This window comes from Cervus elaphus, chromosome 19 (assembly GCF_910594005.1).
Source record: "Cervus elaphus chromosome 19, mCerEla1.1, whole genome shotgun sequence".
NCBI lineage: Eukaryota > Metazoa > Chordata > Mammalia > Artiodactyla > Cervidae > Cervus > Cervus elaphus.
In genome coordinates, this window is record NC_057833.1 from 35,386,909 (window position 1) to 35,411,590 (window position 24,682).

The following is a 24,682-nucleotide window of genomic DNA, read 5'->3' on the forward strand; positions in this document are numbered from 1 at the left end:
ACCCTCAGAGACTGTGTGAGATAGTAAAAATTTGCTGATTTAATCTGCTAAGTTTCAGGGCAATTTGTTACATAGCTGTCGATAACTAATACAAGACCTCTTCTTATTTATCTCAGCCTCTGCCAGACTGTCTGTCATTTTGGAAGTCCTTAATCAATGTTGGTTGGACAAATGAATGAATGGTAAATTGTGGCAGCACTTAAATAAACCAGTAAATCAGTCAGGTAGTCTGGACAGAGAGTTGCGAAATTTAATTTGTATCTTCAATGTAGTTTATCTTCTCAGAAATTCAGTTTCTCTCAAATGGGTCTTCATGTCTAGTAATAATGTGGCAATGGAGAATAGAACAAAATAAATTATTGCTAGGAAGATGATTTAGCTTATTGATTGAAGCAACAACCTCCACTAAGGTTGTAAACAAAATTTTTAATAGCACAAAAACCGAATTATAAGAAATGAATGACATGTTAATCTCAAAAATAAGTTTTTATTACCAAAACTTTTAATACAATTCAATATTCTATTAAGACTAAAGTTAGGACTTTGCCAACAGTATTGAGACATAAGAGAGCAAATCAGGAAAGTGACTGTGTCCTCCAGGGTGACTTGAATTATTCATTTACTAATGAATGCTAGGGGTGTGTGGTCTTTTCTGTTAGTATTCTGACTTAGTTCCTTTCTTTGGTAGTAAGAACAAAGAGGAATAAAATTCTTGGTTGCTCTACAGAATAAAATGAACTAGAGTAGAAAATGTGGCCATAAAACTGCAGAAGAAGCAAGTTACCACAAGAGGGGGATCTATGTTCAAGAAAGAAAAGATGGTTAGCTGTTAGATTTCTCATTCAAAGAAATAAAAATACCTTGAAAAGCTTACTCCATTTCTTCATCTTTAGACTCACAGCTTAACAATCCCATAAAAATGGGAAACAAACATTTTACAGAGCCTCTCAATTTTCTTTGAGGGAGTAGAGAACTTCATCGAAGATACTCATTTCATTTTCTATTAAGTCCTCCTTTCATGTATTCTAATTGCTTGTCATTCTGGATAAAATCATTTCCTCTGTAAAAAGGAGCATATACCTGCATGAGTCTTCAGACAGCACTTAGTGTCATCATTCTTGTATGCAATTTGGGGTAGTGGAAAAACTGAGACCTTGGTACCAGACCAGAAGGAAGTCAAATCAAGCTTTCCTACTTGTTAGCTACGTGACACTTACATGGCTCTGCCACCTGTTAGCTGGGAAATTCCTCAAGTCTGAGTTTACTCATATTTAAGTTGTGAAATCAAATAAGATGTATATCAACTGCTTAACCTAGCGTCTGGCATATATGTGTTCAATAGCAAAGGGCCATTACTAATGTTTCTTGCTTCTTATTTAATTCTTTTGTCTGTAGCCACCTAATTCTTAGTCTTCAGTGATTCTGAAGCAGGAGTCAAGACAAAAATATAAGCTGATCTATTCCTCTTGGTGTCACATCAAAAGTCTAGACCACTATGATATGTTGCTCTTTTTGAGGATTTTTAGGAAACATTTAAAGTGGAAAAGGAAGTAAGTCAATTGCCAGGCAGATGTACATCACACAAAACATAGTAAAAGTACTGAAAGTATATTTTTTATGCAAAGCAGAAGCAGCTTTAAAAGTGGAAAAGATCAAGGGTAAAGTAAATTTCCCATGTGAACACAGGTAACATTAATTACAATTGATTCTTTGGTTTATAATATGGAGTATTTACCACCTTACATACATTATTAATTTAATGTATCTCAAGTGTTCAGTTTCTCTCAAGTAGGTTTTCTTACCTAGTAATAATGTGGCAATAGAGAATAGAACAAAATAAATTATTTCTAGCAAGATGATTTAACTTATTGATTCAATCAACAATAATAATTGACTTTGGTTAAAATATTTTCAATGAAACTAGAAATATTCTTAACTCCTCAGATCTTTCGTAAAACAAACAAAAATACTTTTAAATTGACATGCTGCTTGAACTTACATCAGAAATGATTTTTTGTTTTTTGTGAAAGATGATGGTTTACATGGTTGGGAGGATCCACACTCCAAGGGAAGTCCACAACATCCTGGAAACAATGAAAGAGTTCTCTAAACTCCATGCTTTTCTTTTCTCCTGGGCACCAATTAGATTCTCTGGTATCCAGAATATTCATGCTTTAAACGGATTGCATAGACAATACAACCCACAGCGAGGAGACCAACCACGATGGCCGCAATCACAGGAAGCACAACTGTGTAGTCAGATGAACATTCATCCACTAAGAGGAAAAACAAACACAATACAGCCAGTAAGGTTTAGTGAGGATAGACCAGAAAGCAGGCTATAGAGTGAGGAGAATATGAGCTTTAGAGTCAGACCTACGTTTGACTTTTACTTCCTGGGCAGGTTATTTAAACTTGCAATTTACTCATTTATAAAGGAAGCAAATAATATATAAAGTTGTTAAGAGATGAAATAAGATAACCTTCTATTCTCAGCAATTAATGAATGTTTAATAATTGTTAGTCCTGTTTTCCGGAGAAGGCAATGGCAACCCACTCCAGTACTCTTGCCTGGAGAATCCCATGGACGGAGGAGCCTGGTGGGCTGCAGTCCATGGGGTCGCAAAGAGTCGGACACGACTGAGCGACTTTACTTCCACTTTTCACTTTCATGCATTGGAGAAGGAAATGGCAACCCACTCCAATATTCTTGCCTGGAGAATCCCAGGGACGGGGAGCCTGGTGGGCTGCCATCTATGGGGTCACACAGAGTCGGACACGACTGAAGCGACTTAGCAGCAGCAGCAATCCTATTTCTTTCAGGTATTGTTCTCTGCAAAGTGGGTGTGCTTAGTTAAATAGACTGTCACCATAAGCATGATCTGTGGAAAATATGTGTTGTTTCTCCACTTTATTAAACATGTTTGTCACACTTACAGTTCTCTTTCATTGCTTTTAGTGAGAAAAAGCATTAGAAAATAGACCTATTTACGAGAGCTTAAAAGTGAAAGTTTGCAAATTTGTCAAAACTCTTTTCTTTCTTTATTACATCAGAGGGCACTTATTCAGTTCATTTAAAATGTTATCGGTCTTGACTGGAGAAGGATGGAAGGTCCTGGGAATAAAAGGGAACTGAATTGAATACAAAAAAATGAAAAAGTCTATCTATATCTTATTCAAGGATAGATGAGAGGATATACCCTTGAGACCTTCCATGAGCCAGTACTGAAATTGTGTTCTGCACGAATAATCACCATTAACCCAGTTCTCACCTGAGGTCCAAGAAAAAAGAATCAGGAGGACAGGGAAGAGGGAATAGTAATTAGAGACTCTGGGAAAAAAAACAAAATCCATACAAGATGGGAAATGTGCTTGTAGTACGCTATTTGATTTGACGGTGAAAAATATTTATACTATAATGATGCATACCTTATTGATTTAACAAAAAACAGTAATATAATCATAAAAAGGATGGCTTAAGAGTATGAAATCCTTATCTTCCATAGCAAGAGGTTTAAAGTTGATAAATTAAGAAATAGGATAAGCTTTTAATTATTTTTTTAGAGAATTAAGGCAACAGTTACCCTAAGACTGTTAAAGCTAGTTAAAGTACTTTATCTCTTAGAGGAGGGACAAGAAAATGTTGCTTTTCATGAATCCTTTTGGGTATATGATAAGTTTGTTAGTTACATACTTGTTAAAATTATATATAATTTTGTCATATATAATATTGTACACATAAATATCTATAGATTTCTTATATAAGAAAGAACATAATGTAAGAAGTTAAAATAATTTGGAAAAAAAATACAAAATTGTCAGATGTTGAGCTTCAAGTCAGCTTTTTTACTCTCCTCTTTCACCCTTATCAAGAGGCTCTTCAGTTCCTCTTCACTTTCTGTCATTAGAGTGGTATCATCTCATATCTACTTTCCATATAGTTTTATACTATTTAATAGGACACTGTTTAAACATCTTCAAAATACAGAAAAGTTAACAAAATAGTTTTCTAATCACCTTGTTTCTTCCTCTTGAATTAATCACTATAAATCTTTGAGGCATTTGTTTTCTCTGCACATATGTGTGTATGCATGTGTGTGCTCATGTGTATGCTTAAAGAAAAAGTACCATATTTTTAAAAAATGATATATGCTCATTAAAAATAATTAAAATGATTTAGAAAGCAGAGAAAAAGAACAATCTCCCCAAAACCACCTACCCAGAAATTATCATTGCTAAAACACGGACAACATTATTGCAGGCATCTTTCTTTACAACTATAAGAATAAATGGGTAGAAAAATAAATAGAAATAAATAAAATAAATTTAAAAATAAATAAAAATAAAATGGGATCATATGAAATCTATTTTAACCAAAATTGTTCATTGTAATGTTACTTGCATTTCAGAGAAGAAAAAAAATAAAACTAGAGGAATTACTGTGCCTGAAATAAATTTTTCTTTGTCATGGGAAATATTGTTACATAAAAGATGTCTTTAAAGTTCAAAAAAGATATAAAAATACACAATTAAATAAATAAAATATTATGAAAGGCATTAGGAGGTTATAAAATAGAGATGTGTTTTCTAAGTTCTGTGTTTCCAATGTAGATATTATCTATTGATTCTGTTTTGAAAGATTAACACTAACAGATTCTGTTCCATCTCTGTTCTTCCCAACTCAAATTCTGAAGAGCCAGCTATAAACATTTTTAAAAACATTGTTCAGATTTACATTTCAATTTTATTTGATGACTATGATTTCTTTGGTTCCTAAAAATTTGTTTCAAATACAGAACACATTCATTTTTTAAAGTCAAAACAATACAAAATGCTGTACCTTGAGAAGTATCACTTCTACCCTTCTGCCATCTTACTGGTTCCCCCGTCAATATTAGATAACTACTTAGTTTCTTATGTATTTCTAATGTTTCAGATAGAAGCAAAAGTGGAAATATACTTTATTTCCCACTTTTCTCACTATTATGCATCATACATTTTTTATTTAATGATATATATTGGATAATTTTCCTTATACATACATACATACATATGTATGTCATCTTTCTTTTTTTTTTTTTTTTTAGTAACTGTATAGTATTCTGTCGTGGGATGCATCTGTCCCAGATTGATGGACCTTTGGTTGTTTTTAATCTTTTGATATTATAAGTAATGCTGTGATGAAGACCATGTACATATATGATTTCATATATGAGAAGGAATGATAAAATCTCAGATCCATAACTGTTTAATGCTTTTTAAACTTAACTCTTCAAATAGATAAAACACATTAAAAAAACAAAACAAAACTGTGCTTTCTCTGTTCCCGAGAGATGTTTGCTGATATCCTTGTTTGTAATGTGGCTTCTCTCTGACCAAATTTCATTGCCAAGCTATATCTTTAAAGAGAGCTCGTTGGTGCTGTTTCCCTTGAATTACTTCATGTTTGAGGAACTCTGCCTATTAACTTTTTACTCAAATAATATCTTGGGGCCACACTTTCCCTTAGGATTTTTTACACATTGGTCTGTTGTTTGCTGGCTTTAAATGTTATTGCAAAGAAATCTAAAGCCAGTTTCAAATTTCCCCCTTTATAGATTATTTGCTTTTTTCAGAGGAAGGGGGAGTTTGTATGTCTAAAGAATTCTTTAGCTTTAAAGTTCTATGGCTTACTTTGGATATAATATTAATCATTCTGTATCAGACATTTTTTTTCCCCCCTGGGATACATTGTGCACTTTCAATCTCCAACTTCAATTATTTCTTTTAAGGAAACCTATTACATCTTAAAAGATATCATCTTTTTATTTTTGAACTCTGTACCTCAGAGGCAGCAGTTATCCCTACTTTAGATGATCTAAATACCTAGCAGCTTTCCTATAATGTAAGCTTAATTTTTATCTGCATTAACTGATTATCTCAGTCTTTTTCTCTATGAAGATAATTCAATTTTCAGCTCTACCTATTCTGCCTTTTACCTGTTTCTATTTAGTATGTAAGTGTGTTAATTTGATGCTCAATTTGTTTTCTTAGGCATGTAATGTCCTAGTCACCTCACTCTTTCATTACAACTTCTCCTTTACAAGTCCTAGGGCTTCCCAGTTGTCACTAGTGGTAAAGAATCCACCAGCCAATGCAGGAGACACAAGAGGCACCAAAATTCAGGGACACCTTGATACACATTTGTTAATCAATGTTTCGTATGTAATTCATACGTTATTCTTTATTCACATTATCATTGTGAAAACCTAGAAACAGTAAAAATTCCCAGTAATAACAGAATAGTTATGTAAATTATCATATAACGTTGATAGCATATTCAGGATAGCAGCCACAGTAATGACATGTTGTACCTTTAGCAGCACAGAGAAATGCTTATGGAACCAGGTAAAAGGGATACCAAACCATGTCCTCTGTGTGTTTCCAGTTTGTAAAGCAGTGTTCTTGAGAAGGAAATACAGTTGACCCTTGAAGGATACCAATTTGAACTGCACAGGTCTACTTATAGACAGATTATTTTCAATATTAAATATTCCAAATAGGAAAAGGAATACATCAAGGCTGTATATGGTCACCCTGCTTGTTTAACTTATATACAGAGTACGTCATGAGAAACGCTGGGATGGAGGAAGCACAAGCTGGAATCAAGATTGCCAGGAGAAAAAATCAATAACCTCAGATATGCAGATGACACCCTTATGGCAGACAGTGAAGAAGAGCTAAAGAGCCTCTTGATGAAAGTGAAAGAAGAGAGTGGAAAAGTTGGCTTAAAGCTCAACATTCAGAAAACTAATATCATGGCATCTGGTCACATCACTTCATGGTATATAGAAGGGGAAACAGTGGAAACAGTGGCTGACTTTATTTTGGGGGGCTAAAATCACTACAGATGGTGATTGCAGTCATGAAATTAAAAGACGCTTACTCCTTGGAAGGAAAGTTATGACCATCCTAGACAGCATATTAAAAAGCAGAGACATTACTTTGCCAACAAAGGTCCATCTAATCAAGGGTATGGTTTTTTCAGTAGTCATGTATGGATGTGAGAGTTGGACTATAAAGAAAGCTGAGTGCTGAAGAATTGATGCTTTTGAACTGTGGTGTTGGAGAAGACTCTTGAGAGTCCCTTGGACTGCAAGGAGATCCAACCAGTCCATCCTAAAGGAGATCAGTCCTGGGTGTTCATTGGAAGGACTGATGTTGAAGCTGAAACTCCAGTGCTTTGGTCACCTGATGCGAAGAGCTGACTCATTTGAAAAGACCCTGATACTGGGAAAGATTGAGGGCAGGAGGAGAAGGGGACAACAGAGAATGGACCAACACGATGGACATCACCATCGATGGACATGGGTTTGGGTGGACTCCGGGAGTTGGTGATGGACAGGGAGGCCTGGCATGCTGCAGTTCATGCGGTCGCAAAGAGTCGGACACGACTGAGCAACTGAACTGAACTGAACTGAACACTGCTGTTCTACTGGGGATTGTTGGAGAATACAGGTACAGAGGAAACCACCTAAAAGGTGGGCCAACTCTGTTTTACACAGAGATTTTCAGTTGTGGGAAGTAGGACTTCTCTAACCCCTGGCATCCTTCAAGGGTCAAGCGTACATCAAAATTAACAACGGATGGATGTCTCCAGGTGCATGTTAGTGAAGGTTTCTGCTATCTCTAGGTAGGTTGCAGAGAAAGAGGGTAATTTCAGTTCTCCATCAGCTGAAGGGAGAAACCGAGTTGGAACCAGCTGGATGAGCAGGAAGCAGGAGAGCCTAAGGCAAGGGACCAGCGCAGCAAGGGAGGATCAGAGGCCCCCTGTGAGGCTTCCTGGAGCCGGTCACAGCAGCCTACTGTGCCCAGAAGAGGATGAGCAGCCTCTGCAGTAACATGTCAGCTCTAAGAGACAGTGGAGGCAGCAAGAAGTGGAGGCGGGGCAGCCCCAGGGGATGGAGGAGGAGGCCACTTCCAGATGCCCTGTTTACCGCAGTCTCAATCCCAGTACCTTCCCCTGGAAGACCCTCTTGGGACATCACTGCAATAGTGGGCAGAACTGTCAGGCCATCATGCAGCCGGGCATTTATTTGCTAATTATTCAAATAAAACCTGTGTACTTTGTTACTAGAATGTTAATTCAAAGCAGTTTTAAAGATCATAGGTGTGGGGTGGGGGAAGGGATAGATCACAGGAGTCTAAGCAGCAGCCATCACTCTGAGTAACTCATTGAAGGTGGTAGAAAGGGAAATTAAACTCAAGTGAATTGCTTTACCTCTCTCTTTTTTATTTTAATTCAACTTTGTCTTCTATCTGCTGTGGAAGAAATTTCTATGCTAGAACCTTCCTTTAGTCGTTCTACAGGGCGGTTAACGGCATGTTGAATAAACAACCCGTGCTCTGCAGTACAGAACCTAACAAGTACACTTGAGGTTGAACTGGAAATGGGAGTCTGGCGCAGGTATGCGCTGCTGCCTGCTGGAAGGAGGAGATTGAGACAGATGGCATCTCTCCAAGGCCAAGCCCTTGCTGTTCAGCCCAAGTCACTTTGGGGAACACTGGGTCCTCAAGTCCTAGGTTTGCATCAACACCTCCTATTGTAAGGAGGAGACAGGAACTCCTGACCCTCTCTTGGAGAGCTCTTGAAGCTGCGGTATACCCTCCTTATCCCTGTCATTTCTGAGAAAGTGGAGAGAGCTAAAACACCTCAAAGGAAAGCTGTACATGTCCCAGATAAGTGGTGCTATAAAGTGGTTGCCAACTTTCATAAACTTTCTGTTAAAACTCATGAATGACACCTCTGGAAAATGTAGAAACATGACAACCATTTCTGTTAGTAAAAGTAGTTAAAAATATCCAGAAGTCCATTAATCTCCCCTCTCTCTGAAATAACAACCCAGTTCTGCTATTTAAATAGTCAATGTAATAGAAAACTATGAATAACTTTCCAAGCCACATTTTGATATAACTTTTCCTCTAGACACCAATCACTCCCAATCAGGAATTTTCCGATTTACAGTTTTTTGTTTTTTTGGTAAATGTTTGTTAAAAAAGGAAAGTGGGTAATAATCTTTTTAGGGGAAACACTGATTGGAACTGCCACCTGGCACCATAACAACCATTTGCTTGAGTTACTTTACAACAGGAGGATGTGGTAAGGACACGGAGGAACTAACAATCTACTACCAACTGGCAGAACTCCGTAAAGGTCAAAAGGAGACACCACATGTCCTACCAACCTCCCAGAATCCTTCTCACTGGAATCCATCTTGGCTGAACAATGCGTGTACCACCAGGAAGGACCCTGAGTCAGAACGATTAGCCAGAGAAAACCTGGAAACTAATCCTATCATGATAAAATCCCGACTGCGAGCCACGTGGCAGACTAGTTCTCCTAGGTTCCTTTACCCTCCTGCCCTCCACTAGGTGCCCCTTCTCAGCAAAGTCTCTTGCTTTGTCAGCACATGTGTCTCCTTGAACAATTCATTTCTGAATGTTAGACAAGAGCCCGTTCTCGGGCCCTGAAAGGGGTCCCCTTCCTGCAAAAATGGGTAGATCTCTCTCTTCTAGCCATCTCTGGTTGTTTAGATGCTTTGCTTACTTCCTCCTCCTACAATGGCCCAAGGTAACTAGTAAATCTACAAGGAGAGACTAAAATCAAAGAAAAACAGAGACAAAGCAGAAAGAAGATGTTATGCAGGTAGACAACAAATTAAGGTGAAGGAATTGGAGAACTAACCTTTATTAAGACCCTTGTTTGCCAAGATCTTTGGTATATCCTTTACATTAAAAAAATGAAATGTTGGGATGTTTCTAGTTTTTTTTTTTCTTTTTACTAATAATACATTTTAACAGTGTAGAATATGTCCTTTTAAAAGTGATGGTCTATTAAGACCATTGGTAATTTAAGTAAATCAGGAGGTGGGCAAAATTCAGGAGTTTATTTTTATTTTTTATTTTTTTTAATTCAGGAGTTTAAAATCACTTTAGAATTTACTTAGAACTGGATTGGTTTTTTAAAAGTAAAACAAAACAAAAGCCTAGCATTTGAGACTCTTTGAAGCCTATAAGAAAAATCAGCACAGTTTGAAAATGTCTTTCCCACAATTTTTCCTTTGGTGTTTTGCTTTCTCCATCTCACAAGACCCTGCTCACATCCGTGCCTCTTGTCCCTAATTCTCCCAGCCAGGTCCGTATTATCAGGTGTGGATAATGGAACTCAAGCCCATATGGCCTGGGAATAAGTGGGGTGGGGGCTACCCGTAGCTAGCTTTGACAGCCTTTGTTGGAAAGCTGGTTTCCCAGTTGGATTGGGAGGGTGGGGCTGGCAACTAGAAAATGTGATCCCATCACTTCAGGCTAAACATGCAGCCAGCATTTCCAAGGCCTTAACCTTGCACATTTTGAAGAAGGTAGGGCTTTACATGCGTTCATATCCTCTACTGGACCTCTTTCTGGTCACCAGGCATGCTGTTAGCAAAACGGCAAGCAGTACTGCGATACTCAAGCCCACGGCCACAGGGATTTCTCTCCTGTTTCTGTCACTGAAGCATTCATCCGCTGCAATTGAAGTCAGAGTAACAGATGTTACAGGCTGGCCACGACGCTGGGAAGTGATACTGCCCCCACCTGCCTCGGCTTCACAGAGAAGAGAGAGAGATGGAGGGACTGGGCTTGTCCCTGATGCCTTAGAGGCACAGGCAGGTGAAGATGAGAAGCGGAGGGGTCACTGCAACCCTCTGGAACTTGCAGGCCTCTGACCACCTAAGAGGTATATTATATCACAGATCCCTGGGCCTCACACCCAAGTAATTTTGATTCAGTGGGTCAGTCTTGGGACCCAGGTGATTCTGACATGACTGGGAGGCAGATTCAACTTTGAGAAATATTGGTTAGGGCTAGAGGTCAGGATCAGAACTGTGTCTCAGGCCAAGGTAAGCCCAGGAGCCTTGTTTCCCAACGTCAAAATCTGCACCAAATCATGTGGCCAGAGTACTCTACTTAAACTCTGTGGCTCTTAAAAGGGGCTGCCAGACGGCCCTGGCTCCTGACACCAGAGAGAGCTCTTGCAGGCTCCCAGAGTTTAAAGAGAAGGGTTTGAGAAGGGGGGGGGGGGGAGCAGGAGCCTACTGTTTGAGATGACCATTCTCTTTGACAAGGCTGAGCGTTCACACTTGCGGGATTCCTCTCCAGTTCTCTGAGCCCCTGGTGAAGGGCCAGCCATCGGTCAGGGCTTCTCTGACCTCCTCCCCACAATGCTGTGTCACACTGTCCCCTCTGCGCTCCCACAGCTCTTTGTACTTATGTCTTTTATAACACCATACTGTATGGTAACTTTCATTTTTTAACTGATTCCTTTCCCCATCTTCTCTTAGTCTTTGGTAGAAAATATTATTTGCAGGATGACATACGACTTCACACTTGAGCATCTTTAGTGAAATCTGAGGCACAAGGCCTGGGAATAAGGAGCTGAGCTGAAGTAGGGATGGTGGAACCAGAGAAATATTCTGGCGGTAGAACTGACAGGGTTTTGTGACAATTTATATGAGAGGGCAAGGGAGGGAGAGGAAAAAATGATGATAGCTTTCTACATCTCCTCGTGAGCACTAATAGCAGGCCAGGTGTGCTGCTGAAAGGTTTTCATTTCTCACCTCTGCCACTAAGCGGTTTCCCAGACCTGCTCACTTCCTTCTATACACAGGTTCTGAGGGGGAGGAAGAGCAAATGTGTGCACTATTTTTAGGACCACATGATTAAACACAGAGGTGTTTCAAGACTTCATAATGAATTTTTGAAAGAACTTTTCAAACTGGGTATTTTGAGGCAAGATGACAATGTAGGGGCAATACCTACTAGCAAATTTTAATATTTAATCTTAGATTTTAATCTGGACTGTGGTAAAGGTCTGGAATGAAGATAGAAATTGTAGGACTCAGATGAAACCTACAGAAATCAGGGGATCCACAGTAAATAACACTTTACTACTTCCTTTGCTAAATACTTTCACCAAGTGTTAATATATCAGGAGTTTTCTGCCCTCACATCTTCAACTTTACAGAAAATTCAGACTCACATTACAGAAATTTAATTTACAGCTAAATATCTAGCCAAATCAATTTTTGATAGTTGAGAGGTGCTCATATGTCATTGACATATTATGAGAGAGATGTTTTAGAAGCTAAAGTTCAATTCCTGCCCATATATAGAAATCCTTGTAACACTGTTTTCCCAGTGGGGAGAAAAGGACTTTTCTGGAAAGTTACCCTGGGCTGTCCCTGGTCTTCTTGCTACGACCTGCTTCCCTCTGTCGTGGTAAAAACCCAAAACAGAAGTTGCATGAAAACTAAGACTAACTTTGAGGAAGCACTAGTTTGGTGGCACAGCTTGGATTTGAGAAGAGGAGATCCAGTTGAGTGTATTTCTGTCTAGAATTATCACTTTCTCAGAAGTGTGTTTGTGACAACTCACCATTTCCAAAGTGGTCATCTTCAAAATCAAAGGCTTGAAGTTGGACGTTCATTGTTTTCAGCTGAAGGTGGGTTGAGAGCTGGAGGCTCTGTTCACTCACACATTTGAAGGAATGCCCGACCACAGTCTCAAATATCATCATCGCACATTTCATTCCTTGGTAAACTTTCTCTGAAAACACAACGGTGAAATAGAGACATGCAAGAATCCTGGCAAATAGCTGTTGAGCCCCAGCTGTTGCTTGGCGGCCCATGAAGCGTTACATGGCCTTTCTTACATGTGGTTTTCTGGAGTTCTGCCACCTTCGCATCATGAAACCTCACCCAGGTGCTCTCTGGGGACTTTTTCCTGGTGCTCTGTTTGCAGTATTTGAGCGTCATCCCACTTACACTTGAATATGATAACGCTGAAATCAAAACTTTTGGGAATCTTTTCTTCAGCTATTTTAAATCATTGGGGGCAGAGCTGATGCGGACAATTGTCAATGCTTGGGTGCACACACACACAAAAAAGTGCCCACAAAAATTTCAGAAATAAAAGAAGTAAGATTGTTCTCTGAGTCAAAATCACATGAACTCTTTACTAATAATTAATGAGAGTGGAGACATGCAAAGTTACTGAGTTGAATATTTGCATATCATCACACTGAATGCATTAATAGAGCAAAAGGAAGGACTAGGTCCATCATTGGGAGGGGTTGTTGCATCATTCAGGAACGCATGAAAAGGGAGAGGCTCATCTCCAGCCATCTGAGTGCTGATGGAGAGAGGGACCTACTCAAAGACTGGTGCTGTCTCATGCGGGTTACACCCTTTTCAAGGAGGTGAATGCTTAAGGCACATGGGGTTAAACATTTAAATCATATAATAACTCCACATGTTCTAATTCTACCTCCACAAGGTACCTTTCTGAATATACTTGGTTTCCCAAATGGGAGAAAGTTCATTGACCAAGAGGACCTAACTCTCTGGTCCCCTTGCAGTTACAATAAGAAACAATAGCATGATAAATGAACAGATTAGCATTCTGATTTTATACATCAGTTTATAACCTTGGTTTAACACCAGGTTCCTTGAAGAGACAGCTGCTAAGGGTGTGCTAAGGGCTTCTGGGACTGAGGACCAGACTATGAACCTCAGTGAATTCACCCACAGGCTGTTAGTGAAGCAGCCTGGAAGTTCCCTCCTGTCCTGCCACTGCAGGTGCATTCACCTGTGTCTGAGATCACATCACCCAGTGAGGGTCAGTCAGCTCACTGGGTCTGGCACTGTGCAAGTACCTGATGTGCATTTTCCTGTTTAATTCCCATACTAATTTTCCAAGATAGGTACTACTGTCACCATTTACAGATGAGGAAATAGAGGTGAAAACATTTGACCAAAACCAAAGAGCTAATAAATGGTGTTTGGACTCAAGCTGTCCAATTCTAGAGTTTGTTATCTTAACTACTGTGTTATTGTATCTCTGCCTGTTTCTCAAATGCAGCATCACAGATTAGTGAGATGAAAAATGAACTAACCAAAAACATAGCATCATCGCTGGTGGAACAGGCCTCTCCAACTACTTACCTGGATTTGAGACAGTCAAATAGGCTTCCACCTCACTGATGTAGTACGAATTTTCATCCTGTAAAACAGTAACGTGTCAATCTTTGGGTAATCTCTGTTTTTATGTTTAATCCTAGTTTACAGACTGGTTAGGCAGGATTCCAGGTATTAAATCATTGATATGAGAGTTTGGGGGTATGTTGTAATGGAACCATAATTGTGCTTGAAAACTTCCAAAAAAGTAAATGCATCACACAGTAAATAAATAATAAGTAATGGCTTGCCCCAGCTGAAAATTTCTCTACATCATGCTTGTTGCTAGAGCCTGAAATTCAAATTCCACTGGTAAAATCTGAGTCCCTTCAGCTGGGCCAGGTTTTTCCCAGGTAAAATGCAAATATATACGGAAGGTGAGTGGGTTGTGGGGTGAGGAGCAAACATTAAGCTGTTATTAGTAATTAGTATCTTGGGGTAGGGATTTAGACTGAGACCACTCATCCTTAAGGCTACTGTGGGTGGATTTGATGGGGTCCATAAATCCCCTGGCAAAAATAGTGTATGCAAAATAGTGTATGTGTGTGGATTTTCCTGGATAGGTTATCAGTTACTTTAAACAGATTAATGGGTTCATATCTCCAAGTGGTTAGATGGAAACATGAAGGATTCTGGAAAGAAATGGCTAACCTTGAGATTACTGACTACTCCCTAGAAGAGGACCTCAGGCTGTTGTGTTCAGAATTAGAAAGCATTTTATCCAGAGATTGTCTTTTAAGAAAAACAAAACAAACCAAAAAAACCCCTACAGAACAGCCCTATAACTTCCCGAGAGATTCAGAGTATGAAATGTCAAAAGGAATTGAATTGAGATATGAAAAGTTTCATTGGAAAAGGAGTTTTTATTTTTTTAAAGTAGGCTATTTATGCTGTTACCACTTTTAAACATTCATTAGAAAACCATCCACAAGAGTTGCCAAAAATGGTAAAGCAACCAAAATGAGAATCTGAAACAGAATTACTTTTAGTAGCCATCAAAGGAATTTGACAATAATAATCTTGACCACAACTAGTTTATTTGCACATTATTTGTGGATGAAAATGATGATTCCATACACACCAAGGGTTCCAGAGTATAAATTGTCCCAGTAAGGTCACTGCTATTAATGCACTGAACTCTGGTTCACTGAAGCACCTCCACATGCTGGCTTCTCACCTCGTGCCCGGCACTTCGACCTCGTGTGGGAGTCACCTCTGCCTTACACCTTATTTAACCCTCACAACAACTAGGAGAAGAGATGAAGGCTCAGTGACTTGCCCAAGGTCACAACTCTAAAAATAGGTGGCAGGGAAGATATGACCCCAAGCTGCCTGACTAGCCTTTAACTTTTCTTATATCCACCCCAGACCAGGCAGTGCTCTAGGTCCTAGGAGAAGAATAAGACCTAGATGATTCATTCAAGATGCTCAGTCTTGGGTCTCAAAGGCAAGTTGGACCATGTGCTTGGATCATCCATTTGTTTTAGAGAAAAACAACTGTGATCCAGGCCCTTCTTGAGTTGCTTTCAGATATAATTTATTCAGGTTATCAATTTTTTTTTCTCCCTCTTGGCCACACTGTGTGGCTTCTGGGATCTTAGTTCCCTGACCAGAGATTGAATCCAGGCCTTCAGCAGTGAAAGAGCAGAGTCCTAACCACTGGATCACTAGGGAAGCCCCAGATTATTCTTTTATTTGGGGTCTCTTCTAGCCAAAGAGAGTCTAGTACTACATCAGGGCCATGGTCACTGTTATAAGATCTCTGCCCCAACCTAAGGACTGAAATAATTCATTGAAGGGTTTTAAGCAGGGCAGTGATGTTTTTGGAAATTGGGCTGTAGCAAGAGACTGATCTAAGGAGCAGCAGAACAGTGGTGGTGTCAGTCTGAGCTCCCTGGGAGACCTCCTGGAGTCTCTCCTGTGGCAGCTCCTAGATCTATCCTTGTTGTAAAGAAAGGGGGCTTTGCATTTCTTTAAAGGTTTTACAGTTTCCTAAGTGCATTTTTTGCTTTCTTGGATCCTTATAACAACCCCTCGAGGCAGCATAAGTGTTCTTATCCCATTTTACAACTGAGAACAAAGAGGCTCAGAAGAGGCAGGAATCTACCTCTGATTCACAGTGTAGGTGAGTCAAAGGAAGATCTTGTCTATGGGATCTTGCTCAACATTTTCCCTTACAGGATATGGGGTTACAGAGAAAAAAAAATGTTGTGTAAGAATTTCCTTTCACATTCCCTGTAATGTAGTTGCCTGTACATAATCATCTATAGGAAGCAAGACTGGCTATATAATTTATGCATGCACACTCAGTTGCTCAGTGTCTGACTCTTTTTGACCCCATGGATTAAAGTCTACCAGGCTCCTCTGCTCATGGGATTTTCCAGGCAATACTGGGGCAGGTTCCCATTTCCTCTTCCAGAGGATCTTCATGACCCAGAGATCGTACTTGCATCTCCGGCGTCTCCTGCATTGTCAGGCAGATTCTTTACCACTGAGCCATTTGGAAAGCCCATATAATTTGTGGGTCTAGTTCAAAATAAAAATGCAAGATTAAAAATCATTAAAGGACTCTCCTGGTGGTCCAGTGGTTAAGAATCCACCTTGCAATGCAGGGGACGTGGGTTCAATCCCTGGTCCAGGATGATCCCACATACTGCAGGGCAACTAAGCCCATGCAACACAGCTACTAAGCCCACATGCTGGAGACTTCGAGCCACAGCTACTGAGCTCATGAGTCGCAATTACTGAGCCCAGGCATCACAGCTACTGAGGCCCGAGCACTCTAAAGCCTGTGCTCCACAACAAGCAAGGTCACCGCAACGAGAAGCCCGAGCACCACAACTAGAGGGTAAGCCCTGCTTGCCAAAACTAGAGAAAGCCCTGGTACTGCAATGAAAACCCAGCACAGCTAGTAAATGAATAAATAAAATTTTAAAAAATCATTAAGAATTCCAAGAAGGGAGGTGAAGCATTAAAGCAAGCATGGGCCCTCCCCACTGCATGCCCTGATGGGAACGGTTGTTCCTGCTCCAGAAGAACTGGGGCTTTATGGGGCTAGCGCCCATGGTGAGGCCCTCCAGAGCAGATGGCAGTGCCCACACTCACTGCAAGTTCATCCCATGATGTAACAGGACAGAGCCCCAAGCCTATATCCTTCTGTTTTGACTGAGTCAAAATTAGACAAATGTTAACAAAGCTGCTGTCTATCTTCATGGTGAAGGAACAGCATGTGTACGGCAAATTTATATAAACAAAAGATCAGAGGAATGTTTCGTTTCCTTGAGATTTCAAGTTTTATATAATGTATGCTGCCGATATTGAATAAGTCTTATTTAGATCATGGTGCCCACTTTTTCTGTGGAGTGGTGTTAAAGAAAATAGAATTGTCTTTCACTTAAACTGGAGCAAAGCATTTCTTTTGAAAATTCAGCATTTGGCCTAATTTGAATAGCAACAGGACTGAAGCTTATTCTGTAAGAGGGGTTGAAAAGTTGTCTTTTTTCTGCTGTAAAGAGCCATATGGTAAATATTTTAGGCTTTGTGGTTCTCTGTAGCAGCCACTCAACTCTACCATTCTAGCACAAAGGCAGCTGTAGATGACATATACTCAAATAAGTGTGGCCATATTCCAAAAATAAACTTCATTTATGGACACTGAAAATTTGAATCTTATATGATTTCCATGTGTCATAGAATTTTCATTTTTCCCCCCAACCATAAAAAATGTAAAAGCCATTCTTAGCTTGTGGACTGTACATTTTTTCAGTTGTGGGCTGGATTTGGTTGGAGGGAGGGGCATAGTTTGTTGACTCCTGAGTTACACCATCAGTAAAATACAAGGTTGCTGAATACATTAGTTGGTTATGAAATGTTTGAGCGATGAATCTCCTATTTGGGAGAATAAAGTGTTGCTAAGAATTTTTAAATATTATTTTAAAATATGTCTTTGTTCTCATGTAACCTAGTTTGAGTTGTTGAATCTTTGTGAACATTCCAAATATTTAATTTTTTACTTACTCAGTAGAAGAAAGGGGACAATAGTAATGGGCAATAGTAATCATCACATCTTAGGTTGATGTGAAGATTAAATGAAGGAATCATGTAAAAAACCGATCATAAAGTCTCCATTCAAATTTTAACTAGCATTGTTAACAAAAAGATTTTCCCTTCCCAGTAAACCTCTCTTGCTGAGGTCAAAGGATAATTTTTATCTATATCCTAGAGCTCAGATCCACCACCAACAGAAAGAGAGAACAAGCCAGTGAGCTAAGCTTAGTTAGCCCTATGGATTAAAGAACCTGGGTGAAACTTCAGCTCTCAGTGATGGGAACGGGGTGGATACAGAGAAGAGCAGTGGGGGTGCAGGGTAGGTTGAGAGCTTCAAGCAGGTGCTAACCCAAAGCCCAAGGGAAATTACATGCCACACATTATTCAATTTGTAACGTCTGCTTTCTCCTTTGTCACCCATCAGGTTAGTCTCTGCCAGATGGTTTCTCATTTGGGGTTGAGGCTGAAGAATGACAAATATCTACCATGACAGATTCTTGAAGACAAAGTAAAAAGCCTGTGTGTACCTATCAGCATTGATAAAAGGGGGTCAAGGACTCCTAAGATCCAAATATGGTACTTTAGCACTTACAGCATGTCCATTTGAATGAACCATTTTCTAAAGAACCATCTCACTACTCAACCAATGGCTGCTGACAATGTGGCTCCTCACTGTCAGTGTCTCTGCAATATCTCATCAAAAAGAGAACTCTGCAATATCTCATCAGAAAGATTTTAGCTCAAGGAACTTAAACATCCTCCTTAGCAAAGGACAGGGTCCAGAGAAAGCCAGTCTGTCAAGCCTGCCCAGGAAGGCAGCATGCCAATGTCTGTGATGCCCAGGGTCCTCTCCTCAACTTCTGCAAATTGTATCATGGGAGTTTCACGGTCACAGATGTTCAGGATGTGGACATCAATTAGGCCCCTTTTGCTCAAGGTATGGTTACCATGGGGATAGATGGGGGGATAGTTAGGGAGTTTGGGATTGACGTGTACTCACTACTATATTTAAAACAGATAACCAACAAGGATCTACAGTGTAGCAGAGGGAATTCTGCTCATTATGTAATAACTTAAATGGGAAAAGAATTTGAAAAAGAATAGATATATGTATGTGTACTGAGTTTTTGCTGTACACTTGAAACTAACACAACATTGTTAATCAACTATACTCCAATATAAAATAAAAAGTTAAAAGAAAAAAAAAGAAAGAAATCTCTACTCTGAATGTCACAAAAACTAAAGAAGCTGTTTACACAGAGGTGCTAATTTACTTTTTGACCCCTTGGTTCAAAGTTCTCTGTGAAGTTTAGATTTACTCCATATTGACTCCTTCTTTCATCAAACATTTGGTAAAGATATACTGTGTATAAGGACCTCCTTGATGGCTCAGAGGGTAAAGAATCTGCTCGCAACGCAGGAGACACAGGTTTGATCCCTGGGTCGGGAAGATCCCCAGGAGGAGGAAATGGCAATCCACTCCAGTATTCTAGCCTGAAAAATCCCATGGACAGAGGAGCCTGGTGGGCTACAGTCCAAAGGGTTGCAAAGAGTTGGACAGGACTGAGTGACTAAGAATAAGCACACACCATATGTAAAGTCAGGGCTGAGTACTAAAGAGTGTGAATAAGTAAAAATCTTGCCTTCAAGATGGCAAAATGTGTGGCAAGTGCATTAGTGGAGGTCAGGGGATATATGGAGGGTCCAGAAACCAAGAGAGGGAAGTGTCCCAGTTTACCTGGGATGGAGGTGGCAATTGAGGTGGGGAGACTTCCTAGAGTGAAGATGAATTGATATTTCATCTCAAAGGATGAATTAGGGATGGGAGGGGCATTCCAGGCAGAGGGAACCCCACAAAGGAAAGCATGACAGGAATGGTGGGCCACCAACTTGGGAAGCTCTGAACAGTGCCCCCTGAGGGTGTTAGCATATAAATGCTGATAACAGTTCTCAGGAGGCTGTAAGCTAAGACAGCTCCTAATGCCCCGAAAGGCTTTGGGGAAACACCAGGTGGTTGGGCACTCTGCTTTGTCCACACCTCAATGGCTAACACTGTGTCACCCTGGGGCTCCTCCCTCTGGGTGCCTGGTTTCTTCTAGGTCCCAGAGTCAGGGCTGAAGGCTCACAATGCCCTTCCAACCAGGTGGATGAGAAAGGGATAGTACCGAGAACAGAAACATAAAACTCTACACAGAGTTACTGAAAGATGTGTTGTTTTTAAAACAAACAATCCTGAGCAGGAAGGAAATTGTGGGTAGTAGAGGGTGAGAGGAAAAACATTTATCTTGCAGCTGAAGAGTTTGAACAACTCTCAGCATGTCACCTTAATCAAATGAGACATTGACATGGAACGGTTTTCAGTTCTTTAAAAACGAAACAGAGAGAAATGAGAAAGGAAAACCACCTGTCCTGACCCTACATGGGCCAGATGCCCCGCTCAGCTCTTTCACATACACCAGCCCAATTCATCCTCATAGCAGCCCCATCTTGAGAAAACAGGCTCAGAGAGACAGCTGTTGACTTGTCCATGGTCACACAGAAATGATACAGAAAGTAAAGTCTTGACTGAACAACATCAACAACTTCCCTCATAGGAGGGACATTTTTCTTTATGTTTTTGTAGCTGGCAATGTTCAATTTTAAAAGTTATGAGTTGTTGTATACAATTTGAAACCTCAAACTATTACCTATATTTCCTTTATTTCTCCCATTATGTCTAGCTCAGTGTTGGGGACAAAGTAGGTGCTCAGTAAATTCTTATTATTGATAAACTGGCTGAAAAATCAGTCTTGCTAATCAGCATCTATTTATCATTCTACAACTTGGTTCTCCTTTATAACATCTATTTATGGATGTGAGAGTTGAACCGTAAAGAAGGCTGAGCACCAAAGCATTGATGCTTGTAAATGTGGTGTTGGAGGTGACTCTTGAGAGTCCCTTGGATTGTAAGGAGTTCCAACCAGTCCATCCTAAAGGAAATCAACCCTCAATATTTAGTGGAAGGACTGATGCTGAAGCTGAAGCTCAAGACTCTGGCCACCTGATGCGAAGAACTGACTCACTGGGAAAGACCCTGATGCTGGGAAAGATTGATGGCAGGAAGAGAAGGGGATGACAGAGGAAAAGATGGTTAGATGGCATCACAGACTCAACGGGCATGAGTGTGAGCAAACTCCAGGATATGCTGAAGGACAGGGAGGGGAGCCTGGCATGCTACAGTCCATGGGGTCGCAAAGAGTTGGACACGACTGAGCAACTGAACAACAAAAATGATATAACTAACACGTATCCCTATTTTTTTAAGGCTCTTTTTTTCTCTGGCACACTTGTTCTCAATCTGGGGTGATTTTGCCCCTTGGGGGACATTTATTGGTGTCTGGAGACATTTTGGATCATTGCAGCTGGGGTTGGGTGTCACTAATGGCGTTTAGTAGGTGTCGGCCAGGGATGTTACTCAACAACCCACAAAGCACAGGGCAGCCCCCACCACAAAGACTCATCTGTATTAACCCAAGTGTTAATATTGCTGCTGCTGAGGAGCACTGGCGTAGAGGGTAGCAACAAGTGAAAAGTGACTCAACTGTTGAGCGCATTTCTCTTGCGGAAGAATCTAGACTTTCCTGCCTAAAGGCGTTTCACATAGTTCTCCTGTTAGGGCAGAAGGCACAGTGTCAGGGTCCTGAGGCCAAAACACGGGCCTACAACTGTGTTTCACTGGGTCAACAGTGTTCAGTTTTTACAAAATGTGTTGCTGCCTTTAAAAGTCATGTGCTTTTATTAAAAGATGTGGATTTCTGCCTTCTCTTGAACACTGGCAACACTGGATAGAGGTGGTATGTAAAATATTTAACTGGCACAGTAGAGTGGTGGCCGTTCAAGACACCTCACCATCCAGAATGAACGCTCACCATAAAAGACAGTGACAGTCCCCAGGGCTAGATGCCAGCCCTGCCACCAGCCTCCTCAGCTCTGGCTGTCCCCTCTGGGGAGGACTGGAGCTCCTGACCCATCCTTCCCGTCCCCTCACTACTGAGGCTGCTGCTTGTCCCTTCACATGTACTCTAACATTTTTCTTATACAGATTTAATGGAAAAATGAAGTCTTCACCAAAAGTGGGAAAATAAAAAATGATTGCCTATTTCAAGGCAAAAGATATTTTTCCTTTCTCGCTACTTTAGCTACTTCGCAACGAAGACTAAACATACATCAAGCTCTATGCTTAGCCCCTGTAATCTTGGGATATGTGGCCGCCACTTTGGCTGAAACAACTTCTCTTTTAAAATGCAGAAACTGGGACTTCCCTGGTGGTCCAGTGGTAAAGACTTTGCACTCCCAATGCGTGGGGACCTGGTTCCATCCCTGGTGGGGGAACTAGGTCCCATATGCCACAGCTAGAAGTTTGCAGGTTGAAACCAAAGATCCCGCATACGATAACTAAGACCCAACACAGCCAAATAACTTTTTTTCAAAATGCATAAATTCCCCAGAAGGCTAAGACTGGTGGGAACTTTTACTTTCCTTGGGACTTTTTGCCTTCTCCAGGGGCATAGCTAAGGCTGGTTTACAAACGCCATTTCTAATTCTCCCAAGGGTCCCACTAAGTAGCTATAACTAGTTCCATTTTATGGACAAGGAAATATGCCCCAAATTAGTCCAAGGTCATGCAGCTAGTAAGTTTTATGACTGGAAGTCAATCTTGATTTGTCCAATCCCAAAGTCTGTGCTCATTGCCCTCTAAGATCTGCTAACCAAGACCCTCTAACTTCAAGGGTCGGTTAGACAGGTAAGAAAGAGGCCTGCACCAAGTCCCAGCTGCTAAGATCCTCTCGGCCTGTAAGACACTTGGGGGCAATCAGAAAGAGTCTCTCCTTTGAGAGGGGGAATGACCATCACTGTGTCCCCGAGACATTTGCCCATTTCAGTCACTGTAACCGTAGCTACTAGCTAGTGCACACCCACTTTCTATGTATTGGATCAAGCTCTTTACAGGAGTGATCTTTAATTCCTTTCTCCCATTTTTCAAATGATAAAAAAATGAAACAAAAAACTCAAACATATTAGGTTGCCTGCCTGATGTCAAAAGCAGAACAGTAACAGAGTCAAACTGGTAGGCAAGACTCTGACCTCATGACAATGCTCTTCCACTATACTCTGTTGTCTATTCCCTTCCAGGATATGGCCTAGAAAACCCAGCTCCTGGTTAGTCCCTGAATTTTGCCTTCTATGACATTTGACTTTGGTGTTAGATTAATACTGCTTTTTGTGCCCACTGGAAATTTCTGTGGGTCTGTTCGTTTGTACAACTTCCTCCTTTGGGTGGTTTGCATAGAGCAATGTGGTCAGGTTCCCTGAGGCCAAGTTCCCCCCGAGGCCAAGTGCCCGCCAAGAGGCATCAAAGCCCTTCTTGGGCTGCACAGACGAGGCTGAAGGGGGAAGAGAGCAAACAGAAGATGTCGACACTTGCCTCCTCTCCATCTCCATGACCCTCATTCTTATCAGAGAACAACATCTCCAAAGGCTTTGATGTCTATTTCCTCTGGAATTTAAAGTGAAGTGTGGGATTGCACCACTGGCCCTGGTGGGGCTGGGGGTGGGCAGGGAAAGCAATGTTAGAGCCTGTTCGTGTAAGGAGCTCAGCCTCACCTTGGTAAATGTGAGATTCACAAAGCCACCTTGGAAATTCAAAAGGAGGTTGGATTTTCGGGAGCCACAGTTTCCAGAGGCTTGAGTTGCATTGGGGTCGATGTTGAAGTATTTCTGAGGTGAAAAGACCTAAACCAAATAAAATAGATGGCCTCAATGAAGAGAACACTTTAGTTGGGAGACCAGAAACACAGGCTAGAAAGGAGTCTGAGACTCGAGACTAGTGGGTGTTCACTGGGTAATTTCAAAGTCTGTGGAAGACACCTCTCATTTACAATCTGTTAAGATTTTTCCCCCCAATTATTTTTATTAGTTGGAGGCTAATTACTTTACAGTATTGTGGTGGTTTTTGCCATACATTGACATGAATCAGCCATGGATTTACATGTGTTCCCCATCCTGAACCCCCCTCCCACCTCCCTCCCCATCCCATCCCTCTGGGTCATCCCAGTTCACCAGCCCCAAGCCCTTGTCTCATGCATCCAACCTGGACTGGTGATCTGTTTCACACTTGATAATATACATGTTTTGATACTGTTCTCTCAGATCATCCCACCCTCCCCTTCTCCCATAGAGTCCAAAATTCTGTTCTATGTTAAAATTTTTTTAAATGAACGAGTGCTCTCACAGTGAGGAGTTCCTTGAGAGATAATTCGTGGCAGCTATATTCTTGATAAACTGTGTGAAATTTAGTTTTTGTTCAATCAAACATGCTGGGCACTACAGGAAAGGTTTTGCTGTCTAATTAACTTCTGTTTCAAATAAAAACCCAAATGTGGAGGTTTTACTTGCAATCACAAAAATGAAGCAAAATAGGAAGGATTTTTATAGTGATTCTTTCAGTAAATCAAATAATCTTAGCCCCCCACCCCCAACCCCTCCAACCAATCTTCTCATTAATCTGCATTTTTCATATTAATGTCACAGGTGGTTGGAACAACCATTGAATGCAAACCTAT

The 24,682-nt window shown here is 40.6% G+C and overlaps 1 protein-coding gene across 2 annotated transcripts in view; it reads right to left on the reverse strand.

Moving 5' to 3' along the window:
* Window positions 1–467: 467 nt before the first annotated feature.
* LAMP3 (lysosomal associated membrane protein 3) overlaps window positions 468–24,682 on the reverse strand; it is a 32,015-nt gene continuing 7,800 nt past the window's right edge. The window contains exons 3-6 of one of the 2 annotated variants that reach the window (XM_043875144.1): window positions 23,724–23,852; window positions 14,022–14,079; window positions 12,454–12,624; window positions 468–2,276 (exon numbers count right to left, since the gene is read on the reverse strand). In XM_043875144.1, the coding sequence (XP_043731079.1) occupies window positions 2,143–2,276; window positions 12,454–12,624; window positions 14,022–14,079; window positions 23,724–23,852 (492 nt within the window). In that variant the 3' untranslated portion in view covers window positions 468–2,142. Of the gene's footprint in view, window positions 2,277–9,719; window positions 10,546–12,453; window positions 12,625–14,021; window positions 14,080–23,723; window positions 23,853–24,682 lie in introns of those variants that run through there. The other variant, XM_043875143.1, reaches the window with a different exon arrangement.